Source organism: Bombina bombina, chromosome 2 (assembly GCF_027579735.1).
Source record: "Bombina bombina isolate aBomBom1 chromosome 2, aBomBom1.pri, whole genome shotgun sequence".
Taxonomy (NCBI): domain Eukaryota; kingdom Metazoa; phylum Chordata; class Amphibia; order Anura; family Bombinatoridae; genus Bombina; species Bombina bombina.
Window position 1 is genome coordinate 929,382,944 of NC_069500.1, and position 23,348 is coordinate 929,406,291.

The 23,348-nt window shown below is 39.5% G+C and overlaps 1 protein-coding gene across 2 annotated transcripts in view; it reads right to left on the bottom strand.

Annotated features, from left to right (window-relative positions):
• LIN54 (lin-54 DREAM MuvB core complex component) overlaps window positions 1-23,348 on the bottom strand; it is a 549,733-nt gene that overhangs the window by 187,159 nt on the left and 339,226 nt on the right. For both annotated transcript variants that reach the window (XM_053703370.1, XM_053703369.1), the window contains one exon: window positions 2,358-2,426. In XM_053703370.1, coding sequence (XP_053559345.1) covers window positions 2,358-2,426 — 69 coding nt within the window. The remainder of the gene's footprint in view (window positions 1-2,357; window positions 2,427-23,348) is intronic.

Sequence of the window (23,348 nt, forward strand, 5' to 3'; positions counted from 1 at the left end):
AATCTCCCAGGACAGTCTGAAGAAGCACGTGCCTTGGGACAGATGATCTGGACAGAAACACCAAGAGAGGGAGTCTCTCAACAATCTGTTGAGACAGATTTGAATGGTCGCTGTTCCATTGTCTCAGCATGCATAGTTGTAAGGGTCTGAGATGGAATCTGGCAAAAGGAATGATGTCCATGCAGGACACCATGAGTCTAATCACCTCCATACACTGAGCCACTGAGGGTCTCCAAGAGGCCTGGAGGGCAAGACATGCAAAATTTAGCTTGCAACATCTCTCATCTGTAAATAATATTCTCCTGGATATGGAGTCTAATATTGTCCACAGGATATTCACCCTTGTACTTAGAGTAAGAGAACTCTTTTCCAAGTTTATCTTCTATCCATGTGATCGAAGAAGAATCGAAGAAGATTGAGAAGGGACTTCCACTAGAGGAAAAGATGGTGCCTGTACCAAGATATCGTCAAGGTAAGTGAAAACCGTACCATTCAGATAAGTGTTAGTGCACAAATAAATATGAAATAACCTAGTCCAAAAGTTTGTCTCCTAAGACCCCTAGACAATAAATAAAGTCTAGTGTATTCTGTGGTATGTCTGTAAAATATCCCCTGGCTATGATGTGCATTATGAACGTATATCTGCTAATATCATGTGTGCTATTTAAGTGTCATGTCTTACTTCCCTTACCAGCACCCACTATACTGTGCTTACCCGCCGCAGACAGACTGCATCCAGTAGAGAGCCCGTCCAGTGCTGTTTACATCACAGCAAATGATCAAGGGAAAGAGTATACAGACGAACCAACAGGAGTAAGGCTAAGGGACCGGTCCCAGTGACACTTGTGGCAGGTTTGTGACTAAATCCTTATTGGAAGTGATTGCCCAGATTCCAATCTCCCCTCTCTCACTCAGTAGCAGCTGAGGGGAAAAATGGGCTTTAAATCGGTCTGAGCAATCACAACAAAGAATCTGGAGGATCTCAATTTTTCACCTTCCACCTGGGAGGCAAAGATATTGCTAACATACCAGAGAGGTGGGATGGTTTAAGTACTCTTTTTGGGAATGTTTGCCTCCTCCTAGTGGCCAGGAGTTGAATTCCCAGGAGTAATGGCTTGTGGACTCTCACCACCTTTATGAAAGAAATGTTTTTATTTTTTTATGCTTGTTTTTCTGAATTCCACAGAGATCGTATAAAGTAATGAGCACCGTCAAATTTAAACTTGCATTCTCCTTTCCCTTATCTATGTCTCCTGCTGAGGACAATCAGGGACAGATAAACAACATGCAAAAAGGACTGTGCAAACAAGGATGTGTGGAACACAGGATTGTTAAAGTAATTCCTTAACTGGGTTTCCACACAGCCTTGTTTACACAAGCAGGAGAGATAAAGGGAAACAAGTTTAAACAAGGCGGCACTCATTACTTTATAGAAACTAAATTACTTTATATAAACTAAACCTTCACACTTATATCTTTAATATTTTAAAAAATATAATTGTATAACATACAACAACATATTACTCTAAGGCCAATCTTTGCTTTGAATACATCATTATGTGTAGCATGTATTTACTGTTAAATTTCCCTTTAGTTTAAAGGACCAGTAAACACAGTAGATTTGCATAATCAACAAATACAAGATAACAAGACAATACAATAGCATTTACTCTGAATTTCAAATGAGTAGTAGATTTTTTTTCTAACAAATTTCAGTTATGTATATTTCCACACCCCCTGTACCATGTGATAGCAATCACAAATGCATATACATATAGTCTGAATTCTTGCACATGCTCAGTAGGAGTTGGTGAGTCAAAAAGTGTAACTATAAAAGACTGTGCACATTTTTTTAATGGAAGTAAATTGGAAAGTTGTTTAAAATTACATGCTGTATCTGAATCATGAAAAATTAATTTGACCTGAGTGTCCCTTTAAAGGAATATAAAAATTGAAAAACAAAATGTTGTAATATGTTATAAATGCATGCAATAATGCAATAATAAAATATTCAAAGGGATTAAACAACTAGTTAAAGTCAGCCCCAGAGCAGCAATGCACTACTGGGAGCTAGCTGAACACAAATGGCGAGCCAATAATAAAAGCCATAATTGTGTAGCCATCAATTATCAGATGGGCCCAAGTTGTACAAATGTGCATGCGCAGTTATCCATTTTAAAACAGATGAGTACCGACTCACTTTTATGGCTATAGTGGCCAATAGTCACTGTAGTAGTGCAAAGCAAAGAACCATTTCAGTTATTTAACAAAATTTACATTAACTATTGCAAAAAGCATTGCTAAGCAAATATTCACTTTGATGTGTTCTGTGAATTTTTGATTCTTCAAATACTTACAGTTTGAGACACAAGGACTTGGTACAATTACATGGCTTTCTTGGACGACTTGATTCTGAAGAAATAATGCTGCAATTACAATTTTGAAAAAATATCAGTGTTGATCCAAAGTTCATAAAGACAGAAATATGACAAACTAAACTAGTCGAATAGGGCCCTACATTTAAAAAAAATAAAATTATTTGGCTTTCTTATCAACACAAAAAACGTAAAAAATAAAATCTATGCTTACCTAATTAATCCTTTTCTTTCGGAATGATGATGGTCTACAATCTTCAATAACATATGGGATATATTTCCCACCACTAGGAGGTGGTCAAGAGCTTAAAATTCCTCACACCATCTATCTCTCTCTTAGTTTAACGTATAGCCAAGTAGCGAATAGAAAACATATAGGTAAGAAAGACAAAGCAAGGTCTATAGAGGTGTCATTAGAACTGTCGGCCAAAAGTTAAAATGAGCGGGTTCTGTGGACCATCATTATTCCGAAAGAAAATAATTTTATCAGGCAAACATAAATTTTGTTTTCTTTCATAAAATGATAATGGTCCACAGCCCTCCATAAGATATGGGATTAATGCCCAAGCCGATGGTCTATGTTAAGGAAAGGGTGGGACAGTTATTCCTGACAGTTCTTAATTAGCCAACACTGCGGCCTGAAGGAATTTCCTGCCAAAAGCTGCTTGTGAAAAAGCAGAGAAGACAGGTAGCAGCTTTGTAAATATCAGCTTCAAGCATAATTAAAAAAAAAAAAAAAAAAAAAAAAAACCCACGATGTTGCAACTGCTCTTCAGAATGTTATAGGTTGGGTAGGCGACCATCCAACGCCTGTAAAAAAAAACAACCTTGTGACTCACTTTTTGAGCCATGAGGACCACGCTACCTTAGTAGCTTTCTGCCCCTTACGAGTCCCAGAGTAGAGTAAACAAACTAGAAGTTTGTCTGGAATCGGTAGTAGCATGGAGATAGAATTTAAAAGCATTGACTACCCCCAAGAATAACTAATAGCCGCTACTTAGAGTTAGCAGGAGCTGAACACAATGAAAGAATAACCATTTCTTGATTCAAATTTTCCTTAAAAACCATCTTAAGAGTAAAATCATATTTAGGACAAAGTATAGCCTTCTTTTTGTGAATAATTAGAAATGGAGAATTACAAGACAGTGGTAACAACTCAGAAACTCTCTTTGCTGAAGAGATTGCTAATAGTAAGAGTACTTTCCAAAGTAAAAGTATGGAAAGATACATGTCAGGATATCTGTGAGTGTTATTATATATACGCTGAGCTGGGTAACACAACCCCCCTTTTCCCTGGCTACACAGGAGAGAACAAAGGATTAAGACCTTTGTATAGATAAGACCGATGGGCGACTTCAAAGTAAATGTTAGCATATGGAGTCCTTAGATTTATGTGCCCATATATTGATTTCCTGCCCAAGATAGATAATAGATTTACAGACCCCTCGCTGCTCAAGACATCTAAGAGAGAGCAAAAGGGAAACATTAGTTTCAATTAGTGAAGCTGACAAACCCCTTCAATGAGGTAGTCAGTCTACAATATTCAACTCTTTTGAAGTCCAAGTGTATGAACAAAAACAGGTTTTCAGAAGAGATATCTTGTTTCTACATGTGTCTATAAAGCTAACTAATCAATGAAGGAATAAATATTAACTTTAATAAATATATTGTTACGTATATACATTTTATTGTTTGGCAACTGCTAGGATGAAAATTAGATTCAGATTCCAGGGTAGTAAAATAGGATTCACAAGTGATCTAATTTTAAGTTATACCTGGACAAAAGGCTGACAACCTCAAAAAAAAAACAACAACAAAAAAAACAAAACCCCAGAAATTTGCCTTTGGAAATTAGAGGACAAGCTCTTGTCAAAGCCATCCTGTAAAAACTGAAGGGGTCTAAGAATCCTAAGGAATACCAAGAAAACCTTCTGGAAAGACACCAATTAAAAAATGCCTTCCAAATGCAGTGATAAAACTATTTTGCGTTATAGATTTTCTGGCCTGAATCAAAGATTCAATAACCTAACCTGTAAGTCTCAAAACCAGGCATCCAATTTCCACAACATTAAAAGTAGAGATTATAGATCATGATAAAAAAGGTCTTGACTCAGAAGATGAGCAATAAAGTGCAAGAAGAATCTGCACTATATCCACATATAAAGTCCTACAGAGTCAGGCTGGAGCAATTAATATTACTGATGTTGACTCCTGTATGGTTCAAGTATGATTCTTGGAAACAGGTATGCTATATGAAAGTTCCATGGACATACATAGGCATCTAATAGGAGAGCCTTTGGAATCTTTGATCTCACACAATAGCATGGAAGCATGCGATTTAAATGAGAGCTCATCAAATCTATGTCTTGTAAACCCATTAAGAACTTGAAAAGAAGATCGAAAATGCTCTTGGATGGACCGATTGATTGCTGAGATGAATCACCTCCTAGTTGTTCAAACCTGGTATGTGAATTGTCAACAGGGAGCAACTCTGCCTAAGACAGAGTTAGACACTCCCTGTATGGACAGTGGACTGCGGATATTCTCCTTGATGAATCATGAAGGCTACCGCTGAGATGTTGTCCGATAGGAGACCAAAAAACTTTACCTCCTTCAATAGGGGCCAGGGTTGAGAGCATGAAGATCGCTCGAAGTTTCAAAATGTGGATTGGTAACATTGCCTCTAGAGGAAACCAGACTCCATCAACTCTTCGAGAAACCCAGACCGCAACCCCAGCCAGGGAGACTGGCGTCTGTCAGCACAATAGGCCAAGACTGACAAAGGAAGGATGTCCCCAAGGTCAAATACAGACTGTGTCCACAAGAAAAATTTGACTGATGGAACATCCAAAGCAATCTGTATGCCAAATGTAAATAATTCTTGGACCACTTAGGTAGCAATCCATTAAAGAAGTCTCAAGTGAAAATGGGGCAACATTAACTTTGTCTGAAGGAGCTACCATAAGTCCCACCACCACCATGCACTGAGCTACCGACAGAAGGTAGTTCATGGTAGGAAGAGACACATCCTCTTAATCCTACATTGTGAAGCTACATCTGGAAATTAGACGCATAAGAATTGAGTCTAATATGATTCCTGTAAATGCAACCCTTAGCAGTATACAATGAGCCTTTGGGGTACATGAATACTCCAACTATGGTTTTGATGAAGACAGAACTGGAAATTATGAGCAATATCTATTAACAGGAAAAAAGTTTGCACTAGTATGTCATTCAGATAAGGAGCAACTGGAATGTCCTGCTTCTGAGTGCTGGCAAGATTTCATTCAACACAGGTGGTAAACTGGAAAAGTTTTGCAGACATACAAACCTCAGGACTGAAATGAATCCCTGTGTATTGTGATGCGCAGGTAGGAATCTTTGAGGTCTATACTATCCATAAATTGACCCTTTGGATGAAGGGTAAAAAACAGTGAGAAATCTTCCCATTATACAAGAGGGAACCCTGACCAACATGTTTAGGGATGATAAATCCAGAACAGAACTGCAAATCCCTTTGGACAATGAACTGATTGGGGTAAAAACTCTTGACCTTGAGGTTACACAGGTACTGGGATTACTTTATTCCCCTATTCTCCAAATCCTTATATACATGCTGCTGCCAAGGATCTTTGGCAACATGAGACAAGACCGCTGGTTAATATGGAGTACTCTGCTTTAAAGAGAACTCACAATCTCTTTAAGGACAAAGAGAATCATCCGGATCTCCAAACTATTTTTCCCGAGGGATCCAAAAATATATAAACTCATTGAATCAATACATAATATAAGGAGCAGTTGTGGTATAGATGTACCTACATAAGCATTTGCACATATTTAAATTGCCATGTAGCCTTATGGACTAAAGGAGCAGCACATATAGATCAACAGGTACACATTAGATACTTGTAAATCCATGTCCAATAATAAGTATATACTATTGAAAGTAAATACACAAACTACAATGATAATATACATGACTAATGCTTAGTGTCTGCATGATAAACAGATACAGTGAGGGACAAAAATTATTTGATCCCCTGCTGATTTTGTACATTTGCCCACTGACAAAGAAATGATCAGTCTATAATTTTAATGGTAGGTTTATTTGAACAGTGAGACAGAATAACAAAAAAATCCAGAAAAACACATTTCAAAAAAGTTATAAATTGATTAGCATTTTAATGAGTGAAATAAGTATTTGATTCCCCCATCAATCAGCAAGATTTTTGGCACCCAGGTGTCTTTTATACAGGTAACGAGATGAGATTAGGAGCACTCTCTTAAAGGGAATGCTTCTAATCTCAGCTTGTTATCTGTATAAAAGATACCTGTCCACAGAAGCAATCAGATTTCAAACTCTCCACCATGGCTAAGACCAAAGAGCTTTCCAAGGATGTCAGGGACAAGATTGTAGGCCTAAACAAGGCTGGAATGGGCTACAAGACCATCGCCAAGCAGTTTGGTGAGAAGCTGACAACAAATGATGTGATTATTTGCAAATTGAAGAAACACAAAATAATCTCCCTCGGCCTGGGGCTCCATGCAAGAGCTCACCTTGTGGATTTTAATGATCGTGAGAATGGTGAGGAATCAGCCCAGAACTACACGGGAGGACCTTGTCAATGATCTCAAGGCAGCTGGGACCATAGTCACCAAGAAAACGATTGGTAACACACTACGACTCAAAGGACTGAATGATTCAGAGGAGAACTGAGTGAAAGTGTTTTGGTCAGATGAGACCAAAATCGAGTTCTATGGCATCAACTCAACGTGTTTGGAGGAGGAGGAATGCTGCCTATGACCCCAAGAACATGGAGGTGGAAACACCACATGAGCTAGTGACTTATGGATATACATTCCTACCAGGAGTAGTTTCCCAAAACCTACAAATGCCTACAAACCTACAAATGCCTATAAATATACCTCCCATCTCACTCATACCTTAGTTTAACGTATAGCCAAGAAGTGAGGTGTAAAAAAGAAAAAGGAGTAAAAAGCATACAAAAAGAGGAACTAAAAAAAAAAAAATGTGCTTTATACAAAAAAAAAAACATAACCACAAAAATAGGGTGGGTCTCATGGACTCTTGTCACTATGAAAGAAATGAATTTATCAGGTAAGTTCTTACATAAATTATGTTTTCTGTCATGTAAGTGGCAAGAGTCCATGAGCTAGTGACGTATGGGATATAATACCCAAGATGTGGAAGTCCACGCGTCACTAGAGAGGGAGGAATAAAATAAAAACAGCTATTTCTGCTGAGAAATTAAATCCCAAAAAAAACTGAAATCAAATGCATTAGAATCAAACTGAGACAACTGCCTGAAGAACATTTCTACCAAAGGCTGCTTCCAAAGAAGCAAACACATCAAAATGGTAACATTTAGTAAAAGTATGCAAAGAAGACCAAGTTGCTGCTTTGCAAATTTGATCAACTCAAGCTTCATTCTTGAGAGCCCAAGAAGTGGCAACTGATCTAGTAGAATGAGCTATAATTCTCCAAGGTGGAGACTGCCCCACCTCCAAATAAGCTTTATGAATCAAAAATCTCAACCAAGAAACCAGAGAAATAGCAGAGGCTTTCTGACCTTTCCTGGAGCCATAAAAAAATAACAAATAGGCTAGAAGTCTTTCTGAAATCTTTAGTAGCCTCAACATTATATTTCAAAGCTCTTACCACATCCAAAGAATGTAAAGACCTTTCAAGAGTATTCTTAGGATTAGGACATAAAGGAACAACAATTTCCCTATTGATGTTGTTAGAATTCACAACTTTAGGCAAAAATTAAAATGAAGTCCGCAAAACAGCTTTATCTTGATGGAAAATCAGTTAAGGAGACTCACAAGAGAGAGCAGACAATTCAGAAACTCTTCTAGCAGAAGAGATAGCAAAAAGAAATAACACTTTCCAAGAAAGTAATTTAATGTCCAGAGAATGCATAGGCTCAAAAGGAGGAGCCTGTAAAATCTGTAAAACCAAATTGAGACTCCAAGGAGGAGAAATATATTTAATAACGGGTTTAATACGAATCAAAGACTGAAAAAACAGTGAATATCAGGAAGTTTAGCTTTATCTTTCTATGAAATAAGACCGAAAGAGCAGAAATTTGTCCTTTCAAAGTATTTGCAAACAAACCCTTATCCAAACCATCCTGAAGAAACTGTAAAATTCTAGGAATTCTAAAAGAATGCCAAGAATAATCATGAGTTGAACACCATGAAATATAGATTTTCCAAACCCGATAATACATTTTTTCTTGAAACAGACTTACGAGCCTGTATCATAGTGCTAATAACTGAGTCAGCAAAACCTCTATGAATAAGCACTAAACGTTCAATTTCCATGCAATAAAATTTAGAGATTTGAGATCCTGATGGAAAAACGGCCCCTGAGACAGAAGGTCTGGCCTTAAAAGAAGTGGCCAATGCTGGCAACTGGTCACCCTGACAAGGTCCACATACCAAAACCTGAGAGGCCAAGCTGGTGCTATCAGAAACATATAAGATCAATCCATTATGATCTTGGAGATCACACTTGGAAGAAGAACCAGAGGTGGAAAAATGTAAGGAGGTTGGTAAAACCAAGGAACTGCTAGAGCATCCACCATCTCCGCCTGAGGATCTTTGGACCTGGAAAGGTATCTTGGAAGCTTCTTGTTCAGACGCGAGGCCATCAGATCCATTTCTGGAGGACCGCACGTCTGACCAACTTAAAAAACACATCTGGAAGGAGAGACCACTCTCCAGGATGTAAATCTGACGACTGAGATAATCTGCTTCCCAATTGTCTACTCCTGGGATATGAATCACAGAAATTTGAAAAGAGTTGGATTCCGCCCAAGAAAGTATCAGAGATACTTCTTTCATTGCTGAAGGACTGCGAGTCCCCCCTTGATGATTGACATATGCCACTGTAGTGACATTATTTGAAATCGAATATAAAGTTCTCTCTTCAATAGAGGCCAAGCCTGAATAGCTCTGAAAATAGCACAGAGTTCTAAAAACATAATTTATGTAAGAACATACCTGATAAATTCATTTCTTTCATATTAGCAAGAGTCCATGAGCTAGTGACGTATGGGATATACATTCCTACCAGGAGGGGCAAAGTTTCCCAAACCTCAAAATGCCTATAAATACACCCCTCACCACACCCACAATTCAGTTTAACGAATAGCCAAGAAGTGGGGTGATAAAAAAGTGCGAAAGCATATAAAATAAGGAATTGGAATAATTGTGCTTTATACAAAATCATAACCACCACAAAAAAAGGGCGGGCCTCATGGACTCTTGCTAATATGAAAGAAATGAATTTATCAGGTAAGTTCTTACATAAATTATGTTTTCTTTCATGTAATTAGCAAGAGTCCATGAGCTAGTGACGTATGGGATAATGACTACCCAAGATGTGGATCTTTCCACACAAGAGTCACTAGAGAGGGAGGGATAAAATAAAGACAGCCAATTCCTGCTGAAAATAATCCACACCCAAAATAAAGTTTAACGAAAAACATAAGCAGAAGATTCAAACTGAAACCGCTGCCTGAAGTACTTTTCTACCAAAAACTGCTTCAGAAGAAGAAAATACATCAAAATGGTAGAATTTAGTAAAAGTATGCAAAGAGGACCAAGTTGCTGCTTTGCAGATCTGGTCCACCGAAGCTTCATTCCTAAACGCCCAGGAAGTAGAAACTGACCTAGTAGAATGAGCTGTAATTCTCTGAGGCGGAGTTTTACCCGACTCAACATAGGCAAGATGAATTAAAGATTTCAACCAAGATGCCAAAGAAATGGCAGAAGCTTTCTGGCCTTTTCTAGAACCGGAAAAGATAACAAATAGACTAGAAGTCTTACGAAAAGATTTCGTAGCTTCAACATAATATTTCAAAGCTCTAACAACATCCAAAGAATGCAACGATTTCTCCTTAGAATTCTTAGGATTAGGACATAATGAAGGAACCACAATTTCTCTACTAATGTTGTTGGAATTCACAACTTTAGGTAAAAATTCAAAAGAAGTTCGCAACACCGCCTTATCCTGATGAAAAATCAGAAAAGGAGACTCACAAGAAAGAGCAGATAATTCAGAAACTCTTCTGGCAGAAGAGATGGCCAAAAGGAACAAAACTTTCCAAGAAAGTAATTTAATGTCCAATGAATGCATAGGTTCAAACGGAGGAGCTTGAAGAGCTCCCAGAACAAAATTCAAACTCCAAGGAGGAGAAATTGACTTAATGACAGGTTTTATACGAACCAAAGCTTGTACAAAACAATGAATATCAGGAAGAATAGCAATCTTTCTGTGAAAAAGAACAGAAAGAGCAGAGATTTGTCCTTTCAAAGAACTTGCGGACAAACCCTTATCTAAACCATCCTGAAGGAACTGTAAAATTCTCGGTATTCTAAAAGAATGCCAGGAAAAATGATGAGAAAGACACCAAGAAATATAAGTCTTCCAGACTCTATAATATATCTCTCGAGATACAGATTTACGAGCCTGTAACATAGTATTAATCACAGAGTCAGAGAAACCTCTATGACCAAGAATCAAGCGTTCAATCTCCATACCTTTAAATTTAAGGATTTCAGATCATGATGGAAAAAAGGACCTTGTGACAGAAGGTCTGGTCTTAACGGAAGAGTCCACGGTTGGCAAGAGGCCATCCGGACAAGATCCGCATACCAAAACCTGTGAGGCCATGCCGGAGCTACCAGCAGAACAAACGAGCATTCCTTCAGAATCTTGGAGATTACTCTTGGAAGAAGAATTAGAGGCGGAAAGATATAGGCAGGATGATACTTCCAAGGAAGTGATAATGCATCCACTGCCTCCGCCTGAGGATCCCGGGATCTGGACAGATACCTGGGAAGTTTCTTGTTTAGATGGGACGCCATCAGATCTATTTCTGGAAGTTCCCACATTTGAACAATCTGAAGAAATACCTCTGGGTGAAGAGACCATTCGCCCGGATGCAACGTTTGGCGACTGAGATAATCCGCTTCCCAATTGTCTACACCTGGGATATGAACCGCAGAGATTAGACAGGAGCTGGATTCCGCCCAAACCAAAATTCGAGATACTTCTTTCATAGCCAGAGGACTGTGAGTCCCTCCTTGATGATTGATGTATGCCACAGTTGTGACATTGTCTGTCTGAAAACAAATGAACGATTCTCTCTTCAGAAGAGGCCAAAACTGAAGAGCTCTGAAAATTGCACGGAGTTCCAAAATATTGATCGGTAATCTCACCTCTTGAGATTCCCAAACTCCTTGTGCCGTCAGAGATCCCCACACAGCTCCCCAACCTGTGAGACTTGCATCTGTTGAAATTACAGTCCAGGTCGGAAGCACAAAAGAAGCCCCCTGAATTAAACGATGGTGATCTGTCCACCATGTTAGAGAGTGTCGAACAATCTGTTTTAAAGATATTAATTGAGATATCTTCGTGTAATCCTTGCACCATTGCTTCAGCATACAGAGCTGAAGAGGTCGCATGTGAAAACGAGCAAAGGGGATCGCGTCCGATGCAGCAGTCATAAGACCTAGAATTTCCATGCATAAGGCTACCGAAGGGAATGATTGTGACTGAAGGTTTCGACAAGCTGTAATCAACTTTAGACGTCTCTTGTCTGTTAAAGACAGAGTCATGGACACTGAATCCATCTGGAAACCCAGAAAGGTTACCCTTGTCTGAGGAATCAAAGAACTTTTTGGTAAATTGATCCTCCAACCATGATCTTGAAGAAACAACACAAGTCGATTCGTATGAGATTCTGCTAAATGTAAAGACTGAGCAAGTACCAAGATATCGTCCAAATAAGGAAATACCACAATACCCTGTTCTCTGATTACAGACAGCAGGGCACCGAGAACCTTTGTAAAAATTCTTGGAGCTGTAGCTAGGCCAAACGGCAGAGCCACAAACTGGTAATGCTTGTCCAGAAACGAGAATCTCAGGAACTGATAATGATCTGGATGAATCGGAATATGCAGATATGCATCCTGTAAATCTATTGTGGACATATAATTCCCTTGCTGAACAAAAGGTAAGATAGTCCTTACAGTTACCATCTTGAACGTTGGTATCCTTACATAACGATTCAATATTTTTAGATCCAGAACTGGTCTGAAGGAATTCTCCTTCTTTGGTACAATGAAGAGATTTGAATAAAACCCCATCCCCTGTTCCGAAACTGGAACTGGCATAATTACTCCAGTCAACTCTAGATCTGAAACACATTTCAGAAATGCTTGAGCTTTTACTGGATTTACTGGGACACGGGAAAGAAAAAATCTCTTTGCAGGAGGTCTCAACTTGAAACCAATTCTGTACCCTTCTGAAACAATGCTCTGAATCAAAAGATTGTGAACAGAATTGATCCAAATTTCCTTGAAAAAACGTAACCTGCCCCCTACCAGCTGAGCTGGAATGAGGGCCGCACCTTCATGTGGACTTAGAAGCAGGCTTTGCCTTTCTAGCTGGCTTGGATTTATTCCAGACTGGAGATGGTCTCCAAACTGAGACTGCTCCTGAGGATGAAGGATCAGGCTTTTGTTCTTTGTTGAAACGAAAGGAACGAAAACGATTATTAGCCCTGTTTTTACCTTTAGATTTTTTATCCTGTGGTAAAAAAGTTCCTTTCCCACCAGTAACAGTTGAAATAATGGAATCCAATTGAGAACCAAATAATTTGTTACCCTGGAAAGAAATGGAAAGTAAAGTTGATTTAGAAGCCATATCAGCATTCCAAGTTTTAAGCCATAAAGCTCTTCTAGCTAAAATAGCTAGAGACATAAACCTGACATCAACTCTGATAATATCAAAAATGGCATCACAGATAAAATTATTAGCATGCTGAAGAAGAATAATAATATCATGAGAATCACGATGTGTTACTTGTTGCGCTAAAGTTTCCAACCAAAAAGTTGAAGCTGCAGCAACATCAGCCAAAGATATAGCAGGTCTAAGAAGATTACCTGAACACAGATAAGCTTTTCTTAGAAAGGACTCAATTTTCCTATCTAGAGGATCCTTAAACGAAGTACCATCTGACGTAGGAATAGTAGTACGTTTAGCAAGGGTAGAAATAGCCCCATCAACTTTAGGGATCTTGTCCCAAAATTCTAATCTGTCAGATGGCACAGGATATAATTGCTTAAAACGTTTAGAAGGAGTAAATGAATTACCCAAATTATCCCATTCTTTGGAAATTACTGCAGAAATAGCATTAGGAACAGGAAAAACTTCTGGAATAACCACAGGAGCTTTAAATACCTTATCCAAACGTTTAGAATTAGTATCAAGAGGACCAGAATCCTCTATTTCTAATGCAATTAGGACTTCTTTAAGTAAAGAACGAATAAATTCCATTTTAAATAAATATGAAGATTTATCAGCATCAACCTCTGAGACAGAATCCTCTGAACCAGAGGAATCATCAGAATCAGAATGATGATGTTCAGTTAAAAATTCATCTGTAGGGAGAGAAGTTTTAAAAGATTTTTTACGTTTACTAGAAGGAGAAATAACAGACATAGCCTTCTTTATGGATTCAGAAACAAAATCTCTTATATTATCAGGAACATTCTGCACCTTAGATGTTGAAGGAACTGCAACAGGCAATGGTACTTTACTAAAGGAAATATTATCTGCTTTAACAAGTTTGTCATGACAATCAATACAAACAACAGCTGGAGGAATAGCTACCAAAAGTTTACAGCAGATACACTTAGCTTTGGTAGATTCAGCACTTGACAGCGATTTTCCTGTAGTATCTTCTGACTCAGATGCAACGTGAGACATCTTGCAATATGTAAGAGAAAAAACAACATATATAAAGCAAAATTGATCAAATTCCTTAAATGACAGTTTCAGGAATGGGAAAAAATGCCAAAGAACAAGCTTCTAGCAACCAGAAGCAATAAAAAATGAGACTTAAATAATGTGGAGACAAAAGTGACGCCCATATTTTTTCGCGCCAAATAAGACGCCCACATTATTTGGCGCCTAAATGCTTTTTGGCGCCAAAAATGACGCCACATCCGGAACGCCGACATTTTTGGCGCAAAATAACGTCAAAAAATGACGCAACTTCCGGCGACACGTATGACGCCGGAAACGGAAATAGAATTTTTGCGCCAAAAAAGTCCGCGCCAAGAATGACGCAATAAAATGAAGCATTTTCAGCCCCCGCGAGCCTAACAGCCCACAGGGAAAAAGTCAAATTTTAAGGTAAGAAAAATGTTAAATTAAAATGCATTATCCCAAATATGAAACTGACTGTCTGAAAATAAGGAAAGTTGAACATTCTGAGTCAAGGCAAATAAATGTTTGAATACATATATTTAGAACTTTATAAATAAAGTGCCCAACCATAGCTAGGAGTGTCACAGAAAATAAGACTTACTTACCCCAGGACACTCATCTACATATAGCAGATAGCCAAACCAGTACTGAAACGAGAATCAGCAGAGGTAATGGTATATATAAGAGTATATCGTCGATCTGAAAAGGGAGGTAAGAGATGAATCTCTACGACCGATAACAGAGAACCTATGAAATAGACCCCTTAGAAGGAGATCACTGCATTCAAATAGGCAATACTCTCCTCACATCCCTCTGACATTCACTGCACGCTGAGAGGAAAACCGGGCTCCAACTTGCTGCGGAGCGCATATCAACGTAGAATCTAGCACAAACTTACTTCACCACCTCCATCGGAGGCAAAGTTTGTAAAACTGAATTGTGGGTGTGGTGAGGGGTGTATTTATAGGCATTTTGAGGTTTGGGAAACTTTGCCCCTCCTGGTAGGAATGTATATCCCATACGTCACTAGCTCATGGACTCTTGCTAATTACATGAAAGAAATATTGATTGGTAACCTCGCCTCCTGAGGTTCCCAAACCCCTTGTGCTGTCAGAGACCCCCAGACAGCTCCCCAACCTGAAAAGACTTGCATCTGTTGTGATCACAGTCCAGGAAGGACAAACAAAGGAGGCCCCTTGAACAATAAGGTGATGGTTTAACCACCAAGTCAGAGAGTGTTGAATGTTTGGATTTAAGTATATCAACTGCGATATCCGAGTATAATCCCTGCACCATTGGTGCAACATGCAAAGCTGTAGAGGTCTCATATGAAAACGAGCAAAAGGGGATGCTGCAGTCATGAGTCCGATGCTGCAGTCATGAGACCTAAAACTTCCATGCACATAGCCACTGAAGGGAATGATAGAGACTGAAGGTTTAAACAAGCTAAAACCAACTTCATTCGTCTCTTGTCTGTCAGAGAAAGAGTCATGGACACTGAATCTATCTGGAAACCTAAAAAGGTGACCTTTGTCTGAGGAATCAAGAAACTCTTTTGTAAATTGATCCTCCAACCATGTCTTTGAAGAAACCACACAAGTTGTTTTGTGTGAGAATCTGCTAAATGAAAAGATTTAGCTAGTACAAAGATATGGTCCAAATAAGGAAACACCACAATACCCTGCTCTCCGATTACAGAAAGAAGGGCACCGAAAACCTTTGATTCTCGAAGCTGTCGCTAGGCCAAACGGAAGAGCGACGAATTGGTAATGCTCGTCTAGAAAGGAGAATCTTAGAAAAAGATAGTGGTCTGGATGGAAAGTGAAGATAAGCATCCTGTAAGTCTATTGTGGACATGAAATAGTCCTTATAGTCACCATCTTGAAAGTTAGGACTCATACAAAACGATTTAGAGTTTCAGATCCAGAATTGGTCTGAATGAATCTTACTTCTTTGGGACAATGAACAGATCTGAATAAAAACCCAAACCCTGTTCCTGTTGAGGAACTGGAACAATAACCCCTGAAAGCTCTAGATCTGAAACACACTTCAGAAAAGCCTGAGCCTTCACAGGGTTTGTTGGAACATGGGAAAGAAAGAATCTTCCCATGGGAGGTCTTATTCTGAAACCTATTCGATACCCCTGAGAAACAATATCCTGAATCCAGTGATTTTGGACAGAATCTGCCCAAATGTCTTGAAATAATTTCAATCTGCCCCCCACCAGTTAAACTGGTTTGAGGGCCACACCTTCATGCAGTATTAGGGGCTGTATTTGGTTTCTTATAAGGCTTGGATTTATTCCAATTCATAGATGGTCTCCAATTGTAACCAAAGGCCTTTGGGGAAGGAGTGTTTTTTTTGTTCTTTAATCGGACGAAACGAACGAAAACAATAGGGAGCTTTGATTTGACCCTTAGAGTTCTTATCTTGGGGCAGAAAAACTCCCTTACCCCCAGTGATAGTGAAGATAATAGAATCCAATTGAGAACCAAATAAATTATTACCCTGAAAAGATAGAGATAGTAATCTAGATTTAGACACCATATCAGCATTCCATGATTAAAGCCATAAAGCTCTTCTAGATAGAATAGCCAACGACATAGATATGAAATCAAATCTTAATAATATTAAATATAGCATCACAAATTAAATGATTAGCATGTTGAAGTAAAAGAACAATGCTAGACAATTCAGGATCTGATAACTGCTGTGCTAGACTGTCCAACCAAAAAGTAGAAGCAGCAGCAACATCAGCCATAGAAATAGCAGGTCTAAGAATGTAGCCAGTATGTAAATATGCCTGCCTAAGATAAGATTCAATTTTCCTATCTAAGGGATCCTTAAAAGAAGTACTATCTTCCATAGGAATAGTAGTACGTTTGGCAAGAGTAGAAATAGCGCCATCACCCTTAGGGACTTTCTCCCAAAGCTCTAAATTGGACACAGGTAAAGGATACAATTTTTAAAGCCTAGAAGGAGGATTAAAAGAAGTACCAGGCTTAGACCATTCCTTAGTAATCATATTAGAGATAGCATCTGGAATAGGAAAAACTTCAGGAGTAACCTCAGAAGTCTTAAAAACAGAATTCTAACGTTTGCTATTCTTGTTATCAAGAGGACTAGTTTCCTAAATACCTAAAGTAAACAATACTTCCTTTAACAAAGAACAAATATATTCAATCTTAAAAAGAAAGGTTGATTTATCAATGCCATTGTCTGAAGTAGGATCCTCTGAGCCAGAGAAATCTTTATCAGCAGAAAATACTTCAGTATGCTGTTAAACAAAACAAACTTCATCAGATTCATGAGAAGTTAGGAGAGACCTTTTACGTTTATTTAAAGGTGGAATAGCAGTCATAGAGGCCCATTTATCAAGCTCCGAATGGAGCTTGAAGGGCTGTGTTTCTGGCGAGTCTTCAGACTCACCAGAAACAGCAGTTATAAAGCAGCGGTCTAAAGACCGCTGCTCCATGACCCTGTCCGCCTGCTCTGAGCAGGCAGACATTTACACAATTCAACCCGCTCTAGTACGATCGGGTTGATTGACACCTCCCTGCAGGCGGCCTATTGGTTGCGAGTGAGCAGGGGGCGGCGTTGCACCAGCAGCTCTTGTGAGCTGCTGGTGCAATACTGAATACGGAGAGCGTATTGCTCTCCGCATCCAGCGAGGTCTTGCGGACCTGATCCGCACTGTCAGATCAGGTCCGCAAGACCCTTAATAAATTGGCCTCATAGCCTTCTCTATGGCTGCAGCAATATAATCTTTTATATCTACAGGAATATCATGTACATTAGACTGTGAAGGCTTAACGGTAGATGTATTTGTACTTATAGAAACATTATCAGCATGTAATAATTTCTATTAACAAGTGCCACATATTTGAACGGAAGAAGTAAGATCAGCTAATTTACAACATACACACTTAGCTTTGGTAGATTTGTTTTCAGGCAACTTGGTTCACAGTAATATCAGAGGCAGGATAAGTTTGAGACATCTTGCAAAATGTAACAAAAAAAAAAAAAAGAAAAAATAACATTTTAACAAAATATCCAAATTCCTCAAAATAGTTTCAGGAATGGGAAAAAATGCTTATGAAAAAATACTTATATGAAAAACAAAAGCAAACATCATAGCCCTCTAGACAAATGAGAGCAGAGAGCAAAAGAGGGAGAGACTTAATATAACAAATTTTTGGCGCCAACAATGACGTAAACAGAGATGACGCAAATGCAGAGAAAAAAAAACTTTTGGCACCAAAGTTAACAAGAAATGACACAACTCGCATCTTCGCACCCAAAAAATTTGATTCAACAGATGCAAGAAAAGCAACCTCCGTGCTAAAAATATTCGCGCCAAGAATTACGCAATAAATAGAAGCATTTTGTGTCATCGCAAGCCTAATTTGCCCACAAAAAATTGAAAAAACAAGTCCGATGTTACAACTAGCTGGAACCCCAGGTAAGAAAAAAATTACTAAATTTCTCCCAAAAACATAATTTCCATGCTGAAACATAGCCGTGACTCATGGCAAATATATGCAATATATATATTAAAACTTTAAAATATAAAGTGCCAAACATAGCTGAGAGTGTCTTAAAACACGATATATACTTACCTGAAGACACCCATCCACATATAGCAGACAGCCATACCAGTACTGAAACATATCAGCAGAGGTAATGGTAGAGGAGTATAATGTCAATCTGTAAAGGGAGATGGCAGATGAATCCCCACGACCGAATTTATAGAGAGCCTTAGAATAGATTTCCCATAGGTGAAAACATGGCATCATCAGGCAATATTCCCTTTACATCCCTCAGACAAACACTGTACTTTGAGAGGAATTGGGCTTCAAAATGCTTAGAAGTGCCTTTCACAGAAGAAATCAAGTACGACTTGCTTGACCATCCCCCAACGAAGGCAAAGTTTATAAAACTAGGGTATGAGTGAGGTGGGAGGTGTATTTATAGCCCTTTTGAGGTTTGGGAAACTTTGCCCCCTCCTGGTAGGAATGTATATCACATACGTCACTAGCTCATGGACTCTTGCCACTTACATGAAATAAATTATGCTTTAGGGGTGTTTTTCTGCTAAGGGGACAGGACAACTTCACTGCATCAAAAGGGACGATGGACGGGGCCATGCACTGTCAAATCTTGGACGAGAACCTCCTTCCCTCAGCCAGGGCATTGAAAATGGGTCGTGGATGGGTATTCCAGCATGACATTGACTCAAAACACACGGCCAAGGCAACAAAGGAGTGGCTCAAGAAGCAGCAAATTAAGGTCCTGGAGTGGTCTAGCCAGTCTCCAGACCTTAATCCCATTGAAAATCTGTGGAGGGAGCTGAAGGTTTGAGTTGCCAAAACCTTAATGACTTGGAGAGAATCTGCAAAGACGAGTGGGACCAAATCCCTCCTGCGGTGTGTGCAAACCTGGTGGCCAACTACAAGAAATGTCTGACCTCTGATTGCCAACAAGGGTTTTGCCACCAAGTATTAAGTCATGTTTTGCAAAGGGGTCAAATACTTATTTCACTCAATAAAATGCAAATTAATTTATAACTTTTTGAAATGCGTTTTTCTGGAATTTTTGTTATTTTGTCTCTCACTGTTCAAATAAACATACCATTAAAATTATAGACTGATCATTTCTTTGTCAGTGGGCAAACATACAAATTCAGCAGGGGATCAAAAATGTTTCCCTCACTGTATGCATACATATAAAATGACCCATACAATAGGTATAAAAGATATACCAATAGACTTAATATCTAAAGGATCTCCACTGTAAATACATTTTTTCATGATTATTGTTCAATATCTGCATGATAAAACATATATGCATAGATATAAATGACACATAACATATGTAGAAAAGAGATACCAAAAGATCTCATCTCTAAAGGGTCTCCACTGTTGTATTTAAATACGGATAAATCCTGCAGAACTGCTTTAGGAAATAAACCTGCAGAGTACAATGCATGAAAGGTATATTCCTTTGAGTACACTACTAGTATAAGACATGTAAGGTCAAGCATATCTACAGAGACAGGAGCTCTGCCTATGTAAAAATGATTTGTGCTGCTGAACATGCAAAGCACATATACTGCTTTTAGCAATTTGTATATCCCAATAATGTACAAAAACCTGTTTAATGTACATTACTGCAAATAATTTTACAAAGAGCATGAACTACAACAGTATATAAAATGCAAACTGAAGTAAAATAAATAAAACAGAATTTATGCTTACCTGATAAATTACTTTCTCTTGCGGTGTATCCAGTCCACGGATTCATCCTTTACTTGTGGGATATTCTCATTCCCTACAGGAAGTAGCAAAGAGAGCACACAGCAAAGCTGTCCATATAGCTCCCCCTCTAGCTCCACCCCCCAGTCATTCGACCAAAGGTTAGGAAGAAAAAGGAGAAACCATAGGGTGCAGTGGTGACTGTAGTTTAAACAAAATTTTTTTAACCTGACTTAAATGCCAGGGCGGGCCGTGGACTGGATACACCGCAAGAGAAAGTAATTTATCAGGTAAGCATAAATTCTGTTTTCTCTTGCAAGGTGTATCCAGTCCACGGATTCATCCTTTACTTGTGGGATACCAATACCAAAGCTTTAGGACACGGATGAAGGGAGGGACAAGACAGGTACCTTAAACGGAAGGCACCACTGTTTGCAAAACCTTTCTCCCAAAAATAGCCTCCGAAGAAGCAAAAGTATCGAATTTGTAAAATTTGGCAAAAGTATGCAGTGAAGACCAAGTCGCTGCCTTACAAATCTGTTCAACAGAAGCCTCATTTTTGAAAGCCCATGTGGAAGCCACTGCTCTGGTAGAATGAGCAGTAATTCTTTCAGGAGGCTGCTGGCCAGTAGTCTCATAGGCCAAACGGATGATGCTTTTCAGCCAAAAGGAAAGAGAGGTAGCAGTCGCTTTCTGACCTCTCCTCTTACCAGAATAGATAACAAACAAGGAAGATGTTTGTCTGAAATCCTTAGTTGCTTGCAAATAGAACTTTAAGCACGAACTACATCAAGATTGTGTAATAGACATTCCTTCTTCGAAGATGGATTAGGACACAGAGAAGGAACAACTATTTCCTGGCTAATATTCTTGTTAGAAACAACTTTAGGAAGAAAACCAGGCTTGGTACGCAAAACTACCTTATCTGCATGGAACACCAGGTAAGGTGAATCACACTGTAAGGCAGATAATTCTGAAACTCTTCGAGCAGAAGAGATAGCTATCAAAAACGAAACTTTCCAAGATAACAACTTAATGTCTATGGAATGTAAAGGTTCAAACAGAACCCCTTGAAGAACTGAAAGAACTAGATTCAAACTCCATGGTGGAGCCACAGGTTTATAGACAGGCTTGATTCTGACTAAAGCCTGAGCAAATGCTTGAACGTCTGGTACCTCTGCCAGACGCTTGTGTAACAGGATAGACAAAGCAGATATTTGTCCTTTTAAGGAACTAGCTGACAATCCTTTCTCCAGTCCTTCTTGGAGAAAGGACAATATCCTGGGAATCCTAATCTTGCTCCATGAGTAACCCTTGGATTCACACCAACAAAGATATTTCCGCCATATCTTATGGTAGATTTTCCTGGTGACAGGCTTTCTAGCCTGAATCAGAGTATCTATAACTGACTCAGAGAACCCACGCTTTGATAGAATTAAGCGTTCAATCTCCAAGCAGTCAAACGTAGAGAAACTAAATTTGGATCCTTGAACGGACCCTGTATTAGAATATCCTGCCTCATTGGCAGTGTCCATGGTGGGACAGATGACATGTCCACTAGGTCTGCACACCAAGTCCTGCGTGGCCACGCAGGCACTATCAGAATCACCGAAACCTTCTCCTGCTTGATTCTGGCAACCAGACGCGGGAGGAGAGGAAACGGTGGATAAACATAAGCCAGATAGAAGGACCAAGGCGCTGCTAGAGCATCTATCAATACCGCCTTGGGATCCCGGGACCTGGACCCATAGAGAGGAAGTTTGGTGTTCTGACGGGACACCATCAGATCCAACTCTGGGGTGCCCCATAGCTGAGTCAGCTCACTCCCCCGGGTGAAAAGTCTGACGACTTAGAAAATCCGCCTCCCAGTTGTCTACTCCTGGGATGTGAATTGCTGAGAGATGGCAGAAGTGATCCTCCGCCCACCTGATTATTTTGGTTACTTCCGTCATCGCTAGGGAACTCTTTGTTCCCCCCTGATGATTGACGTAAGCTACAGTCGTGATGTTGTCCGACTGAAATCTGATGAATTTGGCCGCCGCTAATTGAGGCCATGCCTGAAGAGCGTTGAATATCGCCCTCAGTTCCAGAATGTTTATCGGGAGAAGAGTTTCTTCCCGAGACCATAAGCCCTGAGCTTTCAGGGAGTTCCAGACCGCACCCCAGCCTAACAGACTGGCGTCTGTCGTTAAGATGATCCACTCTGGCCTGCGGAACATATTCCTTGAGACAGGTGATCCTGAGACAACCACCAGAGAAGAGAATCTCTGGTCCAACTGAATTTGAGGAGACAAATCTGCATAATCCCCATTCCACTGTTTGAGCATGCATAGTTGCAGTGGTCTGAGGTGTATCCGAGCAAAAGGGACTATGTCCATTGCCGTAACCATTAGTCCGATTGTCTCCATGCACTGAGCCACAGATGGCCGAGGAATGGAATAAAGAGCTCGGCAAGTAGTTAAGAGTTTTAGCTTTCTGACCTCCGTCAGAAATATTTTCATTTCTACCGAGTCTATCAGGGTTCCTAGGAATGGAACTCTTGTGAGGGGGGAGAGAGAACTCTTTTTGATGTTCACCTTCCACCCGTGAGACCTCAGAAAGGCCAACACAATCTCTGTGTGAGACTTGGTTCTTTGAAAAGTTGACGCCCGAATTAAGATGTCATCTAGGTAAGGCGCCACTGCTATGCCCCGCGGTCTTAGAACCGCCAGGCGGGACCCTAGCACCGTTGTGAAAATTCTGGGAGCAGTGGTCAACCCGAAAGGAAGATCCACAAACTGAAAATGCTTGTCCAGAAAGGCGAACCTGAGAAACTGGTGATGATCTTTGTGGATAGGAATGTGCAGATACGCATCCTTTAGATCCACGGTAGTCATATATTGACCCTCCTGGATCATTGGTAAGATTGTC